This window comes from Siniperca chuatsi, linkage group LG9, assembly GCF_020085105.1.
Source record: "Siniperca chuatsi isolate FFG_IHB_CAS linkage group LG9, ASM2008510v1, whole genome shotgun sequence".
Taxonomy (NCBI): domain Eukaryota; kingdom Metazoa; phylum Chordata; class Actinopteri; order Centrarchiformes; family Sinipercidae; genus Siniperca; species Siniperca chuatsi.
In genome coordinates, this window is record NC_058050.1 from 9,927,494 (window position 1) to 9,951,150 (window position 23,657).

The 23,657-nt window shown below is 39.0% G+C and overlaps 1 protein-coding gene across 5 annotated transcripts; it reads left to right on the plus strand.

The window, feature by feature from the left end:
* Window positions 1-3,640: 3,640 nt before the first annotated feature.
* LOC122881937 (CTP synthase 1-like) lies at window positions 3,641-22,452 on the plus strand. Of its 5 annotated transcripts, none has more exons than XM_044208724.1 (18): window positions 3,641-3,794; window positions 4,586-4,766; window positions 5,050-5,220; window positions 5,456-5,556; window positions 6,957-7,073; window positions 9,824-9,907; window positions 10,377-10,457; window positions 11,086-11,237; window positions 12,256-12,388; window positions 12,599-12,687; window positions 13,837-13,931; window positions 15,150-15,212; window positions 15,351-15,394; window positions 15,484-15,580; window positions 15,672-15,727; window positions 19,248-19,344; window positions 19,605-19,749; window positions 20,872-22,452. In XM_044208724.1, exons 2-18 carry the CDS (start codon window positions 4,601-4,603, stop codon window positions 20,948-20,950), a joined length of 1,770 nt encoding a protein of 589 aa, XP_044064659.1. In that variant the 5' UTR covers window positions 3,641-3,794; window positions 4,586-4,600; the 3' UTR covers window positions 20,951-22,452. The 5 variants fall into 5 exon arrangements, with proteins under 5 accessions (XP_044064659.1, XP_044064664.1, XP_044064662.1 ...); XM_044208727.1 differs by having other exon boundaries at window positions 3,651-3,868; XM_044208725.1 differs by having other exon boundaries at window positions 3,652-3,864; window positions 4,582-4,766.
* Window positions 22,453-23,657: the final 1,205 nt, after the last annotated feature.

The window sequence follows — 23,657 nt, forward strand, 5'->3', positions numbered from 1 at the left end:
GTTGGCCTCCATACATGTACAAAGGCAGCTCACAGATGACAGTGCAGTGGCATACCGAGCGCCGATCCAGAGTCTCATCCCCCATGGGAAGAGTCTCTCTTTCAGTGAGTGTCTCTCTACCCCTCTCTCTCACAAAATCACTCAATTTCTATTTCTCTACATTTCACTCCCTCTCATCTCTATATTGTCATCCTTGGTCCCATGTTATCCAATAAACTCTCTCCCTCAATGCCTTTCTTCACTGGTGCTCATAATCAAATTAGATTTGCTCCAAGTAACAGGAGGAAAGACTAACTCTCAATGCAGACACCAAACAGACAACGCCCTTCAACTGACATTTGTTTTCTCAATAACTTGTGGTCTTAGGCAATGAGAGGAGAATGGTAGCTGTCACACTCCCACACAGGCACACACGCACACACATACACACAAGTGTGCGCACGTAGAGTAAACAGAGTATTAACTAGGTTTAAGACAATGACAACAAACTCAGAGTGTGGGGTTCCCCAGAGGTCTATGAGCTGGATTTCTCAGTGGGACTATTGTCTCACTCCTGTTTACAACCGCACCTGACCTTGCTGTCACATGTGTCACTGTAGCAGGAAATACATATGTGAGTTTGTGTGGGTGTTACTTAAGAACATTTTCAGAAATACCTCTAATCTCATTCTGGTAAAAGTATTTGTTCAAGTACTGCATGATGATGAATAAAAGTAGATTCCTTCCTTGGCAGGTGCCTTGAATTAATCTTTTTAACACTAGTGCTGAAATTATCAAGTATTTGATTGGTTGCTCAACAGAAAATGAATAGACAATACTTTTGATAACAGATTAATCGTTAAAATCATGAAATGCTTAATACTGCAAATCAATCAAATTGGCTGGCTCTAGTTTCTGAAATGTGAGGATTTGCTGCTTTTATTTGTTTTATATCAGTTTAAATTGAATAGATTTGGGTTTTGGACTGGGTCGGACAATATCAAGCATATTTTACAACAGACTCTCAGAAATTGTGATGCCAATTTTTTTTGACTATTTTCTTACATTTTATAGACTTAATGATTATTTGATTAATTAAAATTGTAGATTAATTGAAAATATTGTCATCAATAATTATTTGCAGCCTTATAACACCCGATGTACTTAGCTCCCTGCTTCTTATGAGCTGTCTGATCAAGAGAAACTCTTTATATTCTGTCCTGGTTAAAATTGTTAAGTGTGTGTTTTTGCTCTGCTGCAGTCCTGCACTGATCAACATTATCCATGCTACCCACATGCCTAAACATTTGCCACCACAGCCACTGTTTATCCAGCCCACCAAGCTCATGAGCAGCTATAATGACACTAATTGCCCAAGAGCTCACGTTTCCTCTGAGTGGTTGTGTGCTGCATTGTGCCTTAAGAGCCATCTGTGTTCCCGTCTTAAATCGATATATCTTGCACATTCCAAAACTACAAGAGGAGAGGGAAAGGCACCACTTCCATTCATAAATAATGTGTATGGGGTGCGGGGGATGTGGGCTACTGTTTCTTCGTGTGTCTGTTTGAGCAGTTGGACTTCTCTAGCCCACTGGAGGTCTGGGAGAGTGAAGCAGCTCATGACATCTGACCCTAGTGCTATCTAACTTCTCAGGGTGTGGAGGTGAAGAAAATGCTGCCAACACGAACTGATATTTTACTTTGGTAGAATGTTTCTATCCTCCTTTTAGCTTGTGGACATTTTACTTTGCATTTACATTTTTGTTATGAACCAGTTTAGCTTATTCTTATACCACCACATTATAAGCAATTGTCTTATTTAATGGAGAGTGGTACAGGTGTTCAGTTAATATTCCTAAAACATAATTAGACTAGGAAGATAAATTAAATTGTGAGTCAAAAAGGCCAGGTTATTTAATAGAACTCCTTCGCATTAGCTAAAGGAAACATAACAGTATTTTTCTTCTGATTTGTGCAGCTGATAATCGGCACCACAGGCATTTATTATAGACTATGGTAACAGAAAAGTGTTTTCAATTTTTGCATTTTAAAGGGAAAATAGATAAGTGAAGTAATGACAAAGTTATTAAACTTTGACAAATGTTAAAGGAATAGTTCCACATTTTGGGAAAGCTTATTTGCTTTCTTGCCTAGAGTTAGATGAGAAGATCGATACAACTCTCACATATGTGTGTTAATTATGGAGCTGGAGCCAGGAGACAATTAGCTTAGTTCAGCATGAAGACTGGAGGTAGGGGAAATGGCTAGCTTGACTCTGACCAAAGTTCAAAAATACACCTAGCAACACCAATAAAGTATGTCAGTGTCACAAGCTTGCAGTGCTATATGATGTTATGTCAATTTTAATAGTAGCAAAGTAAGTCAATTTTGTATGAGATCCAATATGTTTAGGTGGACAAATCAGGTCAGGTCCATTTCCCCCCTTTAAAAGACTTATAGCCTGAAGTTATTTTGAGTAAAGTTTCATTCAGTTTTCAGATCTCTCCAGACTCATTGTCTTCTCTTGCTCTTTTTGGAAAGTAAAAAACATTATATACAGTAGACAAACAAGGATGAGCTGTCACAACTGACTTTGGCCACAGTCAGACATATGACCAAAACACAGTGCAAAACAAGTTTTTGCATGGCACTATCTTGTCATCTGTATCAGAAAACAGGAAGATATTGTAGGTGGGTATTAGAGTACACTGCCATCCACAGATGTGTTTTCCAAAATGGTGTATTGAAGGATGTGGAATTGCCTTTGAATTGCCCTGCCTGTTATTTTAAGATTGCAGAGCGATAAAAGAAGCACAGTACCTCTTCATGCAGGAGGTTAATGTGTGTCTGTGCTCACTTGTCAGATGTAATTGAAGGGAACAGCTTATGAAAATGAGGTGGCAGGGATGAGGTCTTTAATTAGATCAAGATCATGGACAGAAATGAATTAGAATCACCACTCTCATTACCCACAGCAAAACTGGAGCAGCACGACAGTGAATACATGAAGAAAACTTTAATATCTCAGAGACAGTATTACTGTATAAATGCGGTTTTGATGGGACTATTGCTCTACTGTGTAGTCCCTCACTTGACCAAACTAGAATCTATAAGGATATCTATGCTTACACCAGTATTAATCTCTTTGTTGCTATATCTGATGCCTTATTACCCTCAATAAGTCACTGGGTTCATTATTTATAAGTAACCTTATGTGTGTTAAAAGCTCAATTTAACCTAGATATCTGCTGAATATTGCAACATAGAACTCATACGCCATCTAGTGGCGAGACTGCAGTTTGAAAGAACAAATAAAAGAATACAGGTGAAAGTATTATATGATAAAAATAATAGTTTAAATATGAATATGTATGTATATATATATACCCTATGTTTTTAAATAAACAGTCATGGCAAATAACTAACTTACGTTACAAGGACAGGACAACATGGTTAACTGATTATGTTTCAATAAAGCTGATCAATTTCTTTCATTGACCTTGAAATACTTCATTCAATCCAATAAATGTGATATCACACGATGAAAACTTTTGGGGAACTGTCGCCCAGAGTTCAGCCTCTCAACGAGACTTTCTCAGTAACCTAATCCTGAATTCATCCACCTGATTGGTGGATCCTGTGTGCGCGACAGACTAAGGACTGCCTGACAGGCTAAAAAGAGGGAATTGATATAATCATAATATTGAAACTGTACAAGCTGTACTGTGGAGAAGTGGATCAGTCAGCTTCTCACACGTGTTTTGTCGTGTTTTTACTGCGGCAGAAACGTGGAGCCTGATGCTTCGTAAATAGAGGTAGAGTTAGTAAAATTCTCAGTTACTCGTATTAATCGCTACTTACCAACACCGTCTTTCTCTGTAGCCGTTAGCTAAGTTTGTGTGGCTTTAAAGACATATATTGTGTGCTAGAGAGTCAGTTGCCAGTTTATAGTTAAAATGCTGCTAAAGTAGTCGTCTCGAAATTGCTCACAGTTAGCTAGCTAACTTAACTGCTGTGTAAGTCACGCAGGGTGCACATATTAACTTTACCTCTGTCAAGCAAGTTACCATTTTGCTTGCAGGACTGATTGTGACAAAGCAGTTCTTGGCTGCAATTTGTGGACCGATAGCTAACTGAGCTAGGTCGTTACAGTTTAACAGCTTTGTGTAATGATGTATTGGGCGTTCTTTTAATGACAAGTAAGACTAGCATCATAATATTGGAATGAAGTCACCCAGAAAGCTCACAGGAGTCCCTTTCATTCCTTTTCTTCATATTTTCGTGCTTGTGTCGCTGGTATTTTCCGTTCATGTCATATAATCTGAACACAATGTAAAACCTGCAGTGACTGTAAGCTTTAAACACACTCTCAGGTTAGGGTGGGATACTTTTGATTTTGTCGGATTTACTCGTTAAATGTCACCACGCGATATGTGTCTGGATAAAGTGAAGGCACAAATTCAGATGTAATCTGCATCTCACAGCTCATAATGTGTGTATTGCATTAGCTCTTCATCTCGCATGTGGTTGAGTTGGAAGTGTTGTGCAACATACTTTTGCAGGTGTATTTACTGAATACATGCCCGCTTGATTTTTTTGTGTTTAGTCTTCACTTGCCACTATGAAGTACATCCTGGTTACTGGTGGTGTCATATCTGGTATTGGTAAGGGGATCATTGCCAGCAGCTTGGGAACAATCCTCAAGTCCTGCGGACTTCACGTCACAGCCATCAAAATCGATCCTTATATCAATATTGATGCAGGCACCTTTTCACCTTATGAACATGGTGAGTGATTGAGTGCATTCAACACGGTTGCTTTTTATCATCCTTGACTGGCATCTACTGTTTTTATTTGATTGTGTGGTTGAGTCCTGCAGTTAATATATGGTAAGATGTGGTGTGGCTTAGTGGGAAGACACACCACCCTTAGCTGAATGGCATGGGGCAAGCTGTTTCCATACAATAGATATTTGTTGTTTTAGTGAGCAAAGCACTGAGTTTCTGCCAGTTTTGGATCTGCTGCTTCACTAACCCTATGATAAATGGATGTAATATCTGTGTTGTGCAGGTGAAGTTTTTGTTCTTGATGACGGTGGGGAGGTGGATCTGGACTTGGGGAACTATGAGCGTTTCCTGGACATCCGTCTTACCAGAGACAACAACCTCACTACTGGAAAGATCTACCAGTCGGTCATCAACAAGGAGAGGAGGGGAGATTACCTGGGCAAGACTGTACAGGGTGAGTGAGTGCACCTACTACAAAACATGGAAGCTCCCCCTTAAATTCTGCAACCCCGCCTTTGGCAAAAGTTTGGTGGACATGTGGCACAGCAACACACTTGTTTGTATTTGTATTTTCCAGTGTGTCTTTAGAACTCATCATTTGGCAGGAGCTGTATTTTCCTTCCCATGTATGTCCAGTGAGCCGTGTTTATTGGTTTTATATGACTTTTATTCTATAAATCTGTTTTCAGTGGTACCCCACATCACAGATGCCATCCAGGAGCGAGTAATGAAGCAGGCCAGGATCTCAGTAGATGATGATGGTGTGGAGCCTCAAGTTTGTGTCATAGAGGTAAGTTGGTCTTAGGTACTTGTCTCTGTTCTCCTCACGCAGGAATTTATGTAGATGGCCAAACTAGATTTTGTACTCAACACAAAAGGACACTGAAAACCTGTCGTCAAATCAAAAGGGTCATATATTTCAACAACTCCCATGGACCAATCTTAAGTGATTTGTGACCAGGGCATTTCTTTTAGTGTGTTATCGAGAAATAAAAACCAAAAATGATATGAAACCAAGCATGTTGCCTGAAGCCATAGAAAATATTGGCACCATTCAACAAGCAGTGGCAAGAAATTGCTGAATGTACCCAAATGGGTTGTGAGCAAAAAAACAAACATTATTTTGAAAAACTGAAAAATCAAGGGATTTAAAAATGGATTTGTGTGGAGAGTCTGTAAAACTATCCCCTGCTATAAGCCCGGCTCTATTTTCACCCATGGGAAACAAACTGTACAAAACAAAGTGTTTTTATTTTGTTAAAAAAATAAAACTAATCTTAGTGGTATAAATCAAGTGTCTGTTTGACATTATGTACTGCAAAAGTATTTCAGCTTTAGTATATTTGCAGCTGAAAAGGGTCATATCCTCATAAACAAAGATAAATTGTTACCCTGTCATGAAACAGAATTAAGTGTTTTTGGACCCAGAAGAAAGATTTAAAGTTGATGCTTAATTCCAATCGTTAATGTTAAAGACCACAAACTATTCATAGAAAATAAAATTTAACATTAAGACAATTACAAAATCACCTACTGTCACCTTTAAGAATATATCTAGAATTAAAGGACTTATGTCTCAGCAAGATTTAGAAAAAACTTGTCCATGCGATTATCTTCAGTAGACTCGACTACTGTAACACTGTTTTACAGGTCTCTCTAAAAAATCTGCAGCTGATTTAGAAAGCTGTTGCTAGAGTCCTCACTAAGACCAGGAGAGTGGGTCACATCACTCCAGTTCTTCAAGTTAAACCTGGGACTTTTTATTCATATCTTGCACTGTACCTGCACTGTAATTTTTATTGCACTGTTTGATTTGTCTTGTATTGTAGCTCATTTTTATCTTTCTATTTTGTTTTACTCTTTAAAATCCTACTTATGTGTCTTTTTTACATTGCATTTTTGTTTCTTTTATAACTTTTTTTATGCTTTTCTGTCTATGTAAAGCACTTTGAACTGCCTTTTTGTTGAAAGGTGCTATACAAGAAAACTAGCCTTGCCTTGCCTTGCCTCCAGCAGTTCTTTTCTTTTCTCACGGCATACATCAAAACCAGCACTGTCTGTATTATGGACTCAGTACAGCTTAAGGCATTTTGTATGTTACAAGACTGTGCCAGGATTATTTAAGGTGCTGAAAACGTGTGTGTTCATGCATGCAGTTCTGTGGTCTAAGCTGGTGTTTTGTGTCAACAGCTGGGAGGCACAGTGGGGGACATTGAAAGCATGCCCTTCATTGAGGCCTTCAGACAGTTCCAGTTCAAGGTGAAGAGAGAGAACTTTTGCAACATCCATGTCAGCCTGATACCACAGGTATGGCACACTGGTGAACAGAAAATGGGATAACTGCAGGATCACTACATCTGCATTAACCCTCAGAGACCCACAGTTGTGCACTGTGACGCAGCACTGGGCTTCAATGGGCTCACTTTCTCACACACAAGGCACCATCACTGAGTCATGAGTAAATTCATCAGTTGTACTACCTATGGCAATATACAGTGTATATCAGGGTTCCCACGGGTCCTTGAAATCCTTGAGGGGGAAAAAAATCAAAGCCTTGAAAGTTTTAGAAAAACGACATACATAGACGAGGGTCATTGAAAGTGCTTGAATTTGTGTATTTTATAAGAATAGAAATTATAGTTCTTTTGATATTTTTTTTTTTCTTAAAGTAACATCTCTGTAGCACAGCACAATTGAGACATGTTCGCACATTAAAGCCTCTCTCTCTTTTTATTTTTTGTTAGCTTCTATAAAGCTTGCTATTCTAAAGAAATTCTCAGTGTTGTAACAGTAATGAACCTTGATCTGTGTTGGGTCCTTGAATTTGAGGGAATTGGGCCTGGAAAGTCCTTGAATTTGATGTTTAAGAAAGTGTGGGAACTGTGGTGTGTGTGTGTGTGTGTATAGCCTACAGCATATAGGTATTGTGTGTGTGTGTGTGTGTGTGTGTGTGTTGCTTTAGCTATCTAAATTTCTAAAACAAAAAAAACTTTTCACATTGCCATTGACAAAGGAAGAGTGTACTCAGTTCGGATGTATTGGATGTCATTGATATGGAGATACAAATGATTTTTGAGAGTGAGTCAGAGAGCAGTGATAGCAATGAAGAAAACCTAGCATAGGATGGCCCGGATCAGGACTTTTCAATTGGCAATGAAGGAGAGAGTGAAAGCCTAAGTGAGAACCAGGCAGAAAGTCAGACAGAAAAGGTGAGCAGCGACAGTGAGGATATTCCTGGTACAGCACAGTGCAGGCAGAATGCAGAAGGCAGAGAGCTTCGCTGGTTAAAGAAAGAGTTCATAAACCCTCAAACAACCTCCACAGGTACTGATTTTATTGCCGAATACTATGTATACTACAAACCCCATTGGAGTACTTCCAGAGATTTGTGCCCTCAGAGATGCTGCAGAATGTGATGGTCAAGAGCAATGAGTACAGTCTCTAGAAACATGGGACAGTTGCTGACATATCTGTGAAAGAGCTAGAGCAAATGATAGGTATGTACTTGCAAATGGGTATAGTATTAGTAGCCTGATGTCAGGGTTTACTGGGAAGCTGACAGACGCTATGGCCCTGTAGCTGATGTAATGCCTCGTAATCGTTTCCGGTCCTTGCTTTCATCCATCCACTTTGTCAGGATCAGGAATCTCTGGCATACTCTGCAACTGTGACGTGTACCAAGGGAGTGTGCAGGGTAAACGCGCTAAGTCTGAGCTTGGATCATCAGGAGATGTAGTCATGAAGCTTGCACCAACACTTCCTGCAGGACAAAACTATAAGGTCTTTGCAGACAATTTCTTCACTTCGGTGTCTCTACTCATCAAACTCCTTGAGCGTGATATCCACTTTGTTGGAACAGTGCACCCTGTGCGTGTGCCAAACCTCAGGTTAGCAGAAGAGAAGGAGCTGAGAAAACAAGGCAGAGGGAGCTTTGATGAGTGAAGCAAAGTCACAACATTTGTGCTGTAAGGTGGTATGATAACCGGTCAGTTATTCTTCTCTTCACCTTTGATGGTCCTCACCCAGTTAACAAGGTTTCCCGGTGGGACCAATCCACCAAGTCCTACATTAAAGTGAGTAAATCATCCATTGTGAAGACGTACAACCAATTCATGGGTGGGATTGATTTGCTGAATTCCTTGGAGTGGTCAATGCTTGGCTGCAATTCAAGCATGACTGTAGAACCCTGAAAAGGAAGTCATGAACAGGAGGCGCTTCCAGGCACAGCTGGCAACTTCTCTCATCCAAATCAATACCCTGAAGAGAAGCAGACCATCCATGGATAGGGCAAGGGCACAAAGCCCCAGTGCGAAAAAGATCACCCACAGCCCCCCTCCTGATGTTCACATGGATAATGTGGGGCACTTGCCAATGAAAGCTAAAACAAGAGGCCGCTGCGACAATGGCTATACATCAACTGCATGCATCTAGTGTGATGTTCGTTTGTGCTTCACAGATCAAAAAACTGCTTCCTTCAGTTTCACGCATAAGGAGACCCAAACGAGGATGGCATTCACCAAATAAGAAGTGTCCTCAGACATCAAAAGTCATTATGATGTTCAAGCAAAGTAAATATGAAGAAACTGTAGAGGACTGATGTAATAAAATTCTTGTTTTGCAAGGTAAAAAAAGTTCCAATAACAAATAATTTTCTTAGTTTTTTATCGAGCGGAAATGCATTATAGCATGGATTACAATTTTAACTAATCTCATTAAATTGCTTTTTATTGTGCTGACATTTTCATGTAAATAAAATAAATTTTGAAGATACATATTGTGATATTATTGAATCATCAATGCCTAATAATCTATGGACTTTGTTAAAATTTAAGTGGTGATATTTGTAAGCGCTAAGACCCGCTGTTGCAATTTTGCAACGTTTTCACAACATCCTCCAATACCCCAAAAATGAAAAAACCTCATTGTTTTCTTGATCAGAAACCTGCTAAAAACAGTTTATAAAAGAGAAACAAATTCTACATCAATAAAATCAATGCTTGTGTTTCAGAGGGTTTATAGTCTTATTATTTATTTTGTTTTTGCTTTTGTGTTCTCAGCCCAATACCACAGGAGAGCAGAAAACCAAACCGACCCAGAACAGTGTCCGAGAGCTCAGAGGGCTAGGCTTGTCTCCAGATTTGGTAAATCAGCTTACAATTTGGCGCTCTCTCTCTCTCTCTCTCTCTCTCTCTCTCTCTCTCTCTCTCTCTCTCTCTCTCTCTCTCTCTCTCTCTCTCTCTCTCTCTCTCTCTCTCTCTCTCTCTCTCTCTCTCTCTCTCTCTCTCTCTCTCTCTCTCTCTCTCTCTCTCTCTCTCTCTACTGTCACTCTCAAATAAAATGCCAAAAAAGTACAATAGAATTTAAAATAAACAACTACTTGGCATTCCCACTTGCACCCCAGATATAAACAGGCTGTGCCTCTACTTTCCCTTTTTATATGTAGAAATCTATAACCAATAATTCTTGGTTATGTCTTCATTTCATGGTGTACACAACCAAATAAAATCTGACATCAAGTCTAAGATATGATGTGTAGATAGGAATCTCTGAAACTATACCGTAGTCCTGTTGTATATTATGATAAAAAAATAAATATATTGATTTTGTCAGATTATGTGCCGCTGTTCAACGCCCCTAGAAACGGCTGTCAAGGAGAAGATCTCCATGTTTTGTCATGTGGAGCCCACACAGGTGAGGTTTTGTGATGTTTTTTTTTTTTTTTTTTTTTTTTTTTTTTTTTTTTTTCTCTCACTTGAAGCTCTGTGCGGAGCATGATGCTAACATTAGTCATGAACTGGGACAATTCATGTTGTATGTGATAATACAATAGGTATACAGTGCATATAAGAAGGACATGAACTAAGTATGGATAACTACTTCTTCACTGTATGCTAGGGTTGAGTGATATTTGATTGAATCGTTATCTGATGATGTGTGAACGTCTGTGACACTTGCTGGTCAATTGGTCGCAGGCCTACTGCTGGGATGTAAGAGCCATGCAACTGTATTGTTTCAATGCCCACTGCATACAAAGCTCAAACATGTATTTTGAGAACTTCTAGCCTCAAATGATGAAAATCTTTAGAAATTAAATAAAAAAATAAAAAAACAACACAAAAGCCACCACAAATAAACAGCAGTATAACTTATGATTCATGTAATTGTAATGTTGAGTCATTTTCAAACGTTTGTGGGTTTTTATCAGACAATTTTGGGGACAATTAAATTGTACGTCACATGTTTAATGTAAACACGCTAACAACATAACATGCCAAATAAGAAATAAAGCTGGAAGAACATGTTTTGTAATTATTTCCAGGTGATCTGTGTCCAAGATGTCTCCTCAGTGTACAAAGTGCCCCTGCTGCTGGAGGACCAGGGTGTTGTGAGCTACTTGTATCAGCGGCTGAACCTGCCTATCGAGATGAGGCCTAGGAAGATGCTCACAAAGTGGAAGAAGATGGCTGACAGGTAAGGAAGTCTGTCTTAGCTGCTAACTTTTCCCAAGTGGTGGCTAGTTATGATGTCCCTAAGTTAGCTAGGTTTTGTTCAAGATATTAACCACAGAAAATAAAATGCTGCAGTCATTTTGTGAAAGCCTGAGCTTCATTCATGTTATTTATTATTATTATGATAGTCACAGTTCCTGTCAACTCATTTTTGCCTCCTACAAATGCCACAAAGAAGACAGTAAAGGCCTACTTGGCTTAGTGGTAGAGCGGGTCGTCCACCAATCGTAAGGTTGGTGGTTCGATCCTGGCTTCCCTCAGTGCTCCCGAGGGCTGTGCCCTGTGAGTGTGTGAATGATTAGTTTCTTTGTACTGATGAGCAGTTCTGCCATCAGTGTATGAATGTGTGTGTGAATGGGGTGAACGCAATATGTAGTGTGTCGTGTGAAGCGCTTTGAGTGGTCAGAAGAAGTACAGTCCATTTACCATTTACGTTATGCCTGAGCTGTAGTTAGGTTGAAACTTGTAGTTCAACCTTTTTTGTAGTTATACCTTTTTTTTTTTTTTTTTTTAAGCAAAAGGTGTTTGTTTTCGAAATGTTTTTCTTTAAAACCCAAAATGTAATATGGCACTTAAATGCACTAAATGGGTTTATTTTTGTCAGATAATATTATTGCATGCAATTTAAGCAATAAAAATGTAGATTTTTCTATAAAAAAAAAAGTACTTCTTATCCGATTACTCGATTAATCTGTAGAATACTCTATTATTAAAATAATGGTTAGCTGCAGCCCTAATGGACACAAATCATTACAAACATTAATCTCACAGTTATGGAACACTTTAAAGCACTCAGGCACTTTGTCACTTCTGGGAATTGCGTTACAAACCAAAGACTGTTGAACTTTGAAAGACAAATGTTCCTCCATCACTACAGCGTACTGTAGAGGTTAAATCGCTGAACATTGAATTGTTCTTTGAGTAGCTGTGGAGTTATGATTAAATGATGCACTAGGTCAGTACTGTGACTCTCTTCTCAGATCTGACCGTCTCTTAGAGCATGTTTCCATAGCCCTGGTGGGGAAATACACAAAGTTGGCCGACTCCTACACCTCTGTTATCAAGGCCCTAGAGCACTCAGCCCTCGCCATTAATCACAAACTAGAGGTCAAGGTATGGAAACATTTTGCACTTTTATGTTTTGTGTATTGATTTCTGGATTTTGCATCACTTCTTTGCAGTTTATGTGTTGAGTGTTGATACAGAACACATTTTTAAAACGGCATAATGACATCACAATTGCCATATTTACACAGTAGTTAGCCTGTTCGCCATGATGTTGACTGATCTCTTTCCAAATGATGCTGTTTGTTATTACTACAGTACATAGACTCTGCAGACCTGGAGACTACCACTCTGCAAGATGAACCAGTGAAATATCATGAGGCCTGGCAAAAACTCTGCAGTTCTCAGTGAGTAGACAAACCTGGGAGAACACAAGTGCCAATAAACTTGGATGATGTTGAAAATCTACAATGATCAATATTAAGTTTTACACTCTGGTGATACAGTGTTATCATGTATGCCACATGATGGCACTAGAGTGCTGTCATGCCCAGGGGTTCATGCAGCTTCATAAAATTGTCAGTGGACTTATGTGTTTTCTTAGAAATTCACAATGTTTTATTACATTTCCGTGTATAGATTACGTCCGCAATTTACTGTAAAACTTTATATTGCTAAAATGAAATAATAAAAAAGTTACATTTGTGAGTCCTGTAGCTATTTTCAAGCAGACATTAACATGGGACTGAAACGAAAACAGGTTTGTTTTGTGGATGCATTAGTTTTAGTCTTTGGTGCATTAATTTATCTATCTAGTCTATGGAGAAAGCCAGTGTTTCCTAATCAGATCATGAGCAATAATTTCTTACCACATAGTATCTCAAATGCAAAAAAAACATTTGCACACTAGGTAGCAACCTAGTTTAGTCGTCATCAGTGTGTTTATTGAACTAGTTTACTAGATTGATGGCTACTACAATAGCTGTCCAGCCTTTTGCCCCTAGACTCCCTCCAAATATGGAATGACAGAGACCAGCATAAACTAGTTAGTGCCATGGGAACATTTCTTCCAGTGCATGTGTGAAGAATGAAGACTCAAATAACTTAAACTCTCCCAATTATTTATGCGATTTCCTATACATAATTGTCTTCAGGAAAATTTTATATTGAGTGAATAGGAGTGTTGCAATTAATATCCCTTTTATCGCCAAAGCTTATAAGCAAGTACAGGTCATATTCCCATCATCACCTTAAACTACAGACATATTAATGTCTCTCTCTTCATAGTATCCTAAAAAAATATTTACTAGCAGTAGTCTTTCAAGAGTTGTATCTGTTTAGTCAAATAATAGATGTCATTTACAAAATCTACTGTAACTTGTCTTAAACTCTACCTCTCAGACTGTCTTTAGTTTTTCAGTCATAACACTGTTATTAGTAATGTGTCTCTGTATACAGGTATTGATATTGTGTAATGTTTGTCTCAAAAAAAAATAATAATCTGGACTAATTTATAAGATGAACTGAGGCTGTCATTCCTTTCTTCTACCCCACAGTGGTGTGTTGGTACCAGGAGGTTTTGGTGTGAGAGGGACGGAAGGCAAGATGCTGGCTATTAACTGGGCGAGGAAACAGAATAAGCCATTGCTGGGTAAGAGAGATTCTACTTTGTCTCATAGGTTCTGCATTCTCCTTCATTATATTATATTGTAAGATTTCGTGCTATAAGCAAAACTGATGAAGACTAAACGTAAAACATGTTGTTCCCTCCTATTTGTCGACTGTTACTTAAGACATTTTTGGTATGCAGCTTCATACTTGCATTACTTTGGATAAAACAACTAAATTAATAGCTACAGTGTCTCTAAAGAAGTTATTTGCTGATATGTTGTTTTACAAGACTCAGTGGATGTAGTAGAAAAGTGAAAGTGAAAACAAAACTCTTAAATTAATATTAGTACAAATATGAAATATAAAACAAAATATAATTGATTGCACAAATGTTCCACCACTTTGACACAGATTACTTAAATTGTCACTGGTGCAGCCCATAGTATTAAGAAGTTTGACATTAAGTTCAGTGCCCATCACCTCTACGGCAGCATCATGCTGTGGGGATGCTTCGGTACAACAGGCCCTGGAAGGTTTGTGAAGGGCAAAATTAATTCAGCAAAATATAGAGAAATCTTGAAGGAAAAGCTGCCACAGTCTGCCAGGGAACTGTGACTTGTGATAAAATGCATTTTCCTGCAAAACATCAACCTGAAATATAAAGCTAAAGCTACACAAAATGAGAAACAATGTTTGTATTTGACAGCCATATCATTGACTCCAGAACTCAAACCAATTGAGAGAATGTGTCAGGACTTGAAAATTGCTGTTCATTAAGAATCTCCATGCAACTTTACATAGCTTGAACAATTGTGCAAAGACAAATGAGAAAAAAATGTTGTGTTCAGGTATATACAGTTCTTACAGACCCACTCTATCCATAAATTCAAAGCTTATATTACTGCCACAGGTGACAACAAAAAATACACCTGAAAGGCATGAGTACTTGTGCAATCAGATACTTTGTGTGTTATATTTATACGTAATTTAGATCCATTTGTAGAGATTTGTTCTCACTTTGACAATAAAGAAGCTTAATTGTATCTACTTATAACATTCGAAGTTGTAAAAATAATGAAACATGAAAAGTCCAAAGAGAGGTGAATACTTTTTATAGGCACTGTATAATCATATGCAAATACTCTAGAGTTAGTCGTGTAAGTGGTTTACACAGTGGGGATCTTCAGTCTTTCTTTATTTATGAATCCTTACAATAGCTCTCATTATGCAAAAATCCTGCTTGTCTTGTTTTGCGCAGGGGTATGTTTGGGCATGCAGCTGGCAGTGTGTGAGTTTGCCCGCAATGTTCTCGGATGGGAAGGTGAGTAATTGCACAGTTCAGCTTGGGACACTGCTAAGAAATATTTGATTCCTATGGTTTCTAATTTAATGATGAAAGAACCTTAGACCTGTTGGGCAGTTGATTTGAGCTTAGATCAGTTTTGCTTATCTTTTTCAGATGCCAACTCCACAGAATTTAATCCAGAATCAAAATACCCCGTGGTAGGTTATCTTTTTCTGCCATGCTCATATCACATCATATCAGCTAGTCTTCACCAGAATGGTTTTAACATCCTGTTTGATCTCAACAGGTGATTGACATGCCAGAGCACAACCAAGGACAGATGGGTGGGACTATGAGGCTGGGGAAGAGGCGGACCATTTTCAAATCCAACACCAGTGTACTGAGTATGTATCCTCCTTAAATTAATGGTGGACGGTTGGCTTTTTGGCCTTTCCAGTTATTGTGCTTCTGATGACTGATATTTCAATGTTCTAGGAAAACTGTACGGAGATGTGGAATATGTTGACGAGAGGCACAGACACAGATTTGAGGTAGAGACCAAAACAATGTTTTAAAGCTTTTTATCTGGGAGCGCAGAACTTCTTATTCTGCCTGTACACGTTGCAAGGACTTCAGGTTCCCTTTTAATCTTTCTGCTTTTCATCTTTGTGTTCAAATCTAGTGTTGAAGTATTATAAGATCAAAACCTTATTTCTCAAAAATCTTTCCTGAATCATTGAACTAGGGATGCCCAGATTGATCGGCCGCCAATCGTCATCGGCCGATATTCAGTAAAAGTATGTGATTTGGGAGATTGGAATTAATACTTTCTAGTCCCCAATCGCGAAAATCTGATAGATGATGCAAAAAACTGAGCCAATTCTCAGCTGAGTTGTTGGCATTGTCGCATGCTAACTAACCTAAAGGAGCACTTCACCCCCAAAATGATTTGTATATCAATTACTAAGCTGATGGCGCTCTTGTTTTTAAAATGGCAAAACGATAGGTGTAGTGCTGCCGGATCGCACCGGAACGACCCTCCGGAACGACCCTCCGCCACTTTTTTCCTCCAAGCGAGGAAATTGCTTATTGAATATTTGCAGTTAGCATAATCCCGTTGAAATTCATATCCTTTTTTTTTTTTTTTTAAGTGCTTGAAGATCCAATCCTCACTAAAGCATATGTCATGCAAGGGAGCCAATAAAAACAAATAGAATGGTCAAAGTTGTCATATTGATATTTAAGGTGTATTGATTGATTCACGACGTCAGCTCATGCATTGTTTTATCTGTATGGTATTGTATTTTGTGAAGCACCTTGTAACTCTGGTTTGTAAAGGCGCTATATAAATAAAGATTATTATTATTATTATTATTATTATTATTATTATTATATATTGAGTAACATGTAAGAAAAAATTCCACCTTAAAAGTTGCCGGTAGCTGCCGGTAGCTTTTGAGCAGCAGTCTGTAATTAGCTAACGTTAACTAGTAAAGATGAAAACGCAGCAAAACATCATTCACTCTTCTGACGGTTTTTACAAAGAAACATTACAAAACCAGCCTGTTAAACTTGGCCAGCATGTGCTGCATCCACAATGCCTGCAGGAAATGAAAGCTTGCTTAGCTATGTTTTCATAGCCTAGCCTATTAGATGAGCTTGACCTCTGTATGCACTGCAACTATTCCTCAGAATGGACATTTCAAATGCTGCTTAATTTAATCATTCAAAACAAACTATTTATGTTTATTCACACTAGTTACAACCTACTACATCCATATTATCGGCTAATACTACTCAGTTCGATGTTTGGCTGAATGCCTCGTAATATTCTCAACATGATGAAACTATTCATTAAATCAGTCTAACATTTGATTGTGGGGACTTACCACATTTTGTTATGTTACAGCTTTATGCCAGAATGGATTAAATTCATTATTTTCCTCAAAATTCTACAAACAATACCCCAAAATCATTGTGAAATAAGTTTGTTTGAAATCTTTGCAAATTTATTAAAAATAAAAACACGAAAAAAATCACATGTACATAAGTATTCACAGCCTTTGCCATGACACTCAAAATTGAGCTCAGGTTCATCCTGTTTCCACTGATCATACTTGAGATGTTTCTACAACTTGATTGGAGTAGACCTGTGGTAAATTCAGTTGACTGGACATGATTTGGAAAGGCACACACCTGCTTATATAAGGTCCCACAGTTAGCAGTGCATGTCAGAGCACAAAGCATCAAGTCCAAGGAATTGTCTGTAGACCTCAGAGACAGGATTGTATCGAGGCACAGATCTGGGGAAGGGTACAGAAAAGTTTCTGCAGCATTGAAGGTCCCAATGAGCACAGTGGCCTCCATCATCCAACCACCAGGACTCTTCCTAGAGCTGGCCGCCTGGCGATCGGGGGGACAAGGGCCTTAGTCAGGGAGGTGACCAAGAACCCGATGGTCACTCTGACAGAGCTCCAGCGTTTCTCTGTGGAGAGAGGAGAACCTTCCAGAAGAACAACCATCTCTGCAGCACTCAATCAGGCCTTTATGGTAGAGTGGCCAGACGGAAGCCACTCCTTAGTAAAAGGCTCATGACAGCCCGCCTGGAGTTTGCCAAAAAGCACCTGAAGGACTCTCAGACCATGAGAAACAAAATTCTCTGGTCTGATGAAACAAAGATTGAACTCTTTGGCCTGAATGGCAAGCGTCATGTCTGGAGGACACCAGGCAACGCTCATCACCTGGCCAATGCCATCCCTACAGTGATGCATGGTGGTGGCAGCATCATGCTGTAGGGATGTTTTTCAGTGGCAGGAACTGGGAAACTAGTCAGGATCGAGGGAAATTTGAATGCAGCAATGTACCGAGACATCCTTGATGAAAACCTGCTCCAGAGCGCTCTGGACCTCAGACTGGAAGATGAACCTTCGCCCCAGTAGGACAACGACCCTAAGCACACAGCCAAGATAACAAAGAAGTGGCTACGGGACAACTCTGTGAATGTCCTTGAGTGGCCCAGCCAGAGCCCAGACTTCAACCCGACTGAACATCTCTGGAGGTGTGATCTGAAAATGGCTGTGCACCGACGCTCCCCATCCAACCTGATGGAGCTTGAGAGGTCCTGCAAAGAAGAATGGGAGAAACTGCCTAAAAATAGGTGTGCCATGCTTGTAGCATCATACTCAAAAAGACTTGATGCTGTAATTGGTACCAAAGGTGCTTCAACAAAGTATTGAGCAAAGGCTGTGAATACATGTGATTACTGCACTGTGTCAAAGAATGGAGTCCAGCACTGCGTGTGTGTGTGTTTGAGAGAGAGAGAGAGAGAGAGAGAGAGAGAGAGGGAGGGGAATGCACGCAATGTTTCTGTAAGTTATTAATAGCTCAGAATGCTGCTGTGTCACTTTTTGACCCGCCCACCCGAACCCGTGATATTTTCTAGAAAGGTTACCTGAACTCGCCGACCCACACATCACTTGTAGGAGCAGTGGTTACATAACCTTCAAAACGAGCCAAAATGTAACCGCTCACGCATGTCATAGGTGCACTCCGGTACTGATAGCATTACACCTCAAAACTGTATCAAGACATCCATTTAAAAACTCTCACAAAAAAACTTGTGCAGCATAATCCAAGTCTCACTTATCTAGTCAAAAGCTCAATACTTCCAAATGAAATAATTAATGCTAATGAAATAATTTCTCGTTGCAAAGCCCTGAAGGCAAACTAGTATTACACACCTGTGGTTAAACGCTCGTGCATGCGGCTGAGAGCAACAACAGCATGCGTGTACCGTGTGTATAGTGTAGTCTGACCTCCCACCTTGTTCACTGACCAAGACCTGCGCATGTGGTTGCTCAGGCGCACCTGGGTTATGCTGCCACCTGATGGAAATCCCAATACACTACAAAGCAGTCCAACTGACCTACAATACCGCTATACCAGCTGCTATAACAAAACAAAAAACCGATCATCGGCCGTGTATGGGCTGATATGGCTCACAGACAATCGGTATCGGCGGCAAAAAAACGTGATCTGGGCACCCCTACATTGAACCTTTGCTCATTTTAGGTGAACCCTGAGCTGAAGCACCACTTTGAGAAAAAGGGTCTTCAGTTTGTCGGCCAGGATGTGGAAGGAGAGAGAATGGAGGTCATTGAATTAGAGGGTAAGTGGAAAGTGTTATTGGGGAAAAAAAGCATCCACATGCTGCTGCTAATGAATACATCATGCTGTACATCACCTAAAAGCTTTCACCTGGCTGATCTTTAGGATGTACTCTTACCATCTTTACTGTTTCTTAAACATGCTTTGCCTGAAATTGTCCTTTGTTATGATATGTGTTTTATAAAGTCACATGCTAACTGTGGTATGTGTAGCGTAATGTAGTGGAGGTCAATGTGTCTGTAATAATCTTTGCTGTTTCAGATCATTGTTACTTTGTTGGAGTGCAGTACCATCCAGAGTTCACCTCGAGGCCCATCAAACCTTCTCCTCCATACTTTGGCCTCCTGCTGGCTGCTGCAGGAAAACTCCAGAGCTACCTCACCAAGGGCTGTCGCCTTTCTCCACGGTAAGCTCTGACACAGCAATGTGTTATTCAAACATTATTTGGTGGAAGTTCAAATGAAACTGCTAAATTACTGTATGATGCTCAAGCAGGTGATAGATTTTGCGATCCAAAATCCAAAATAAGTCATTTGTGTGATTCATGTAGATCTGATGAGTTTTTGAAAGTTTGAAGGGAGGGGCGATGAAATGAGAACCATGCCTTGTGAGTTAAAAAAAAAAAAAAAAAAGCCATTGGCTTCCGTGCTTGGCACGTGCCGTGCAACACACCTGAGAGGAGTGAAGACTGAAGAGAGCTGTCTCTGGGTGGTCCGTTTTTGACTGCCCACATGCCTTAAGAATCTCTTACAGTAGCGTTATGATAACCTTAATTGGTTTGTATGACGATATGTTAAGCTTGGGACTATTATGCTAGCCATTATGATGGGGATGTAACGTTAGGTGTTAATGTTATTTACATGGACTCTAACGTTAGCTAGCGTACTTGTTATTCCAAATTCCACTTGTATAACATTGCTGACTTTAGGGCTCTGGGACTACTCATTTAATGTTACTAACATTACCATTTTTCTGACGATTACAAAATAAGTTGAGCTCCTCAGCCAAAGTGCCAACTTAGCGTTAATGTAAGCCCCTGATGGTTCCATTTTCTTTATGCTAAGATAATATTAGCGAGGCTAATACTGTCATAACCACAGCGTAATTAAACGATTAGCTTTTGGATTTGTTTTGGAGCATGAAAGAATTCATGGGAAAACGGTGTAGATACTTTAATCTAGCTAAAGTAGACCTACATTACTTATGATGTAGTTAAACAACAGGGATTCGCATCTTCGTCTCCTTTTTCACCCCTGATGAGTTTACATCTCTGGTATGTATTATGTGTTTACTCCAATTTAGTTGACTTGTCAACATGAATGGAAATTTACGAGCATATTTTTATTCAGTGTCGTAATATGCACTCCTAAATTATTATGCAATGTAATTACATTAAAAGACCCATGGGTATTACAGCTGCAGTTTACAGTGACACTATTTCATCACTGCACCTGCATGCACAACAAAGCAATCCCTGTCAGGTATTACTGCTATAATACTCATTTTATGTATTCACCTGCCATTGCAGGGACACTTACAGCGGCAGCAGCGGCAGCAGCTCTCCCGAAGTGGACATCACTGAGCTGAAGTTCCCCTCTTTGTCCTGAGACTAAAGCACACGTAGTTGGGTTTGTCACTCATGCAGATAAATGCAAGGCCCAGAAAAAAGCTGGTCTGCCCTCAACTGACACTGCAAAACCATTTTTATTAAACTGTTTTTATGCTCTGATTGGTGCAATATGTTAATCATGTATACTCTAAATATATTATGCCTTCAGTGAGTTTTATAAAGGTAAAGGGATGTCTTGCTGTTAGCTCCATGGGGCTTTAGAGGTGCTGCAGTCAGCAAAAGCTGGAATAAAGGTTTATGGGGGAATTGTAAGAAAAGATTTGGACATTGTGGAATACCTGTACAGAAAAACCTTTGTTGAAATAGAATAGGGTAAGACATCAGCCATCAGTATACCGTATGTTTTGTGTGTGTGTGTGTGTGTGTGTGTGTGTGTGTGTGTGTAACAATACTAACCTACTATTTCTATTTTGAAGTCTTAAGAATAGCTTTGCTAAAGCAACTGTTAAGTCCAGCTTGTTAGAGGCATTATTGTACACTTGACACTGAAACCTTGTCAACCTTGTCCTATTTAAATCCTCACAGATTTTAATGCTAAGCTTTCAATTTCTTCTACCAGCTGATTTCTTATATTCTTATTTAACTGTTGCTCAGAGGTACCTTTGTCTCTTTCTGCCTGCCTGTCTGTCTGTCTCTTTCAATTGTCAGTCTGGTTGAAACATTGTACAGTGTTTTGTTCTCCATGTACAAACCATTACTTTTTTTGCAAACCCTTCATACAAAATAACATCTATTTGTAAAGAGGACTTTCTACAACCTAAAAGCATGAAAGACCATTCAAAAATATACAGTATTCGTCTCAGCCACCTGACTGTACCGAATCGAGCTTTTGTGGCAGGTGACTCCAAACTCCAACGGTAGTGTATATCGTATATTGCGGCATAGCCTAAAAATATAGAAATATTATTTATAAGCCATATCCCCCAGCCCTACCATATGTGCAATGTCTTGCAACGTTAAGATCATGATGCTTGGGCAAAATTGTGAGGAGATGGATAGTGTATTTTGCAGTTAGGTATAGAAACTTCTGACTAGCTCAGAATAAGCAGATCAGTCTGCAGGAAGCACAGTAACAGTGACAAAGGGTTAGGGTGCAATCGGGTCTCCTGTTGGAGCAGCCATCCTGCAAATCAATCCAATCCAATGTAGGAAAACACTGATAAGAAGCATGACTTTGTACAGTTGTTTACAAAATGTTGCTTTGTATCATGACAATGAGACATATCATTGAGACATATCATTGATACATGTACCTCTTTGAAATGTTTATTGTGTGTTACAGTTTTATTATGTGTAATTATTTTATGTATTTAATGTATTACTCCTTTTAGGTTTAATACCAGGTTACATATAACAATCATTCAGGGTTACTACAAAAAAGTGTGTAAACTATATGCCTTTCTGGTTTCAAATAATCTTGCACTGTATTACATAGTGTACATGCAAATCTGTACGAGATTAAACTGGACCACAAAGTTGTGCTTTTGTGACTGTGGGGGTATATATTAATTTTTCTGTTGTAATAAAGTGAATTGTTTAGGCAGCCCATATCACAATAACTATGAGTTTTAAATTCTGCATGAAAGTTAGAACTTTGTGTTGATAATAAGATTTTAAACATTAAACCGGAACTCACCAGTTCAGGTTGCATGACTTTTATGTTTGAGACCTTTTGCCTGCTGACTTCAGCAAACACGGTTTTGATCTCCATTGCCTTTTACTGCCATATCTGACCCAGAACTTCCTAAAATTAATTATACTGATGCACAGTCATCTGACAATCTGGCCAACTTAATACTGTTGACTCAAGGGTCACTTTAACTGAAAAAGAAAGCTTGGCATATGAGAACTGGTGTCTAAAAACTGAAACAAAAACCTAGATTTAAAACATCAGTAGCAGCCAACTGTAGATGATACGCATCAAGCTTCCAAGTTACATTTTTGCTTGTAGTCATGTCAAATTGAATGACATTAAGTCATAACTAGACCTGGACAGTTCAATCGTTGCTACCTTAATTTATCTGTTGGTGACCCAATTGTATGAAAAAAAAACCATGCCATATTTATATTTATGATACATGTGTGATACAATATGTGTGTTAATTCTAAATATATATATTTTTATTCATCTTGACAATCTGGCTTTTATTCTAGTAGAGCTCAGAATCAGCAAGTTCTGCTTTTTACCAGCAACTGTGTGACACTTTGAAGCAAAATTGTAAAGAGACATGCATTGATACTCTCACATGTCTTAAAGTGACTGAAAAACTTTGTCTTCACTGATAGCACTATTTTCAGTGTATTTTGGCATCACTTGAAATCACTGGTTCCCAGTGTAATTATTTATATACAAAACAAAAAGTCTAAAGCCACTCTAGCAGGCTCTAGACACTGTCCTATTTATTACACCCCACAATATGAAAAGGTAGCAGCTAAGGTTTACTGAAATTATTATGTAAACAAACCTTTTACAGAAGCAGAACACAATTACTTAGATTTAGTGGTTGTCTAGTGATTATCATATTTAAAAAAGCTCAATCAATTTGGGAGTGATGCCAGTGTCTAAATGTTGGTTTACTATAATTGAATTCTGATTTTAATATGGTACTCTAGTGTTTAATGACTGGCACCCACGTTTAATACTAAAATAGCCACAATGACTAAATTCATGTAGTCATCACTAA

Excerpts from the sequence above, each read along its gene's own strand:
- LOC122881937 (XM_044208724.1), top strand. The coding sequence starts at position 4,601 with ATGAAGTACATCCTGGTTACTGGTGGTGTCATATCTGGTATTGGTAAG. Across the intron at positions 12,389-12,598 it reads ATCACAAACTAGAGGTCAAG|TACATAGACTCTGCAGACCT; the intron begins GTATGGAAACAT and ends TTATTACTACAG. Across the intron at positions 15,728-19,247 it reads GGCACAGACACAGATTTGAG|GTGAACCCTGAGCTGAAGCA; the intron begins GTAGAGACCAAA and ends TGCTCATTTTAG.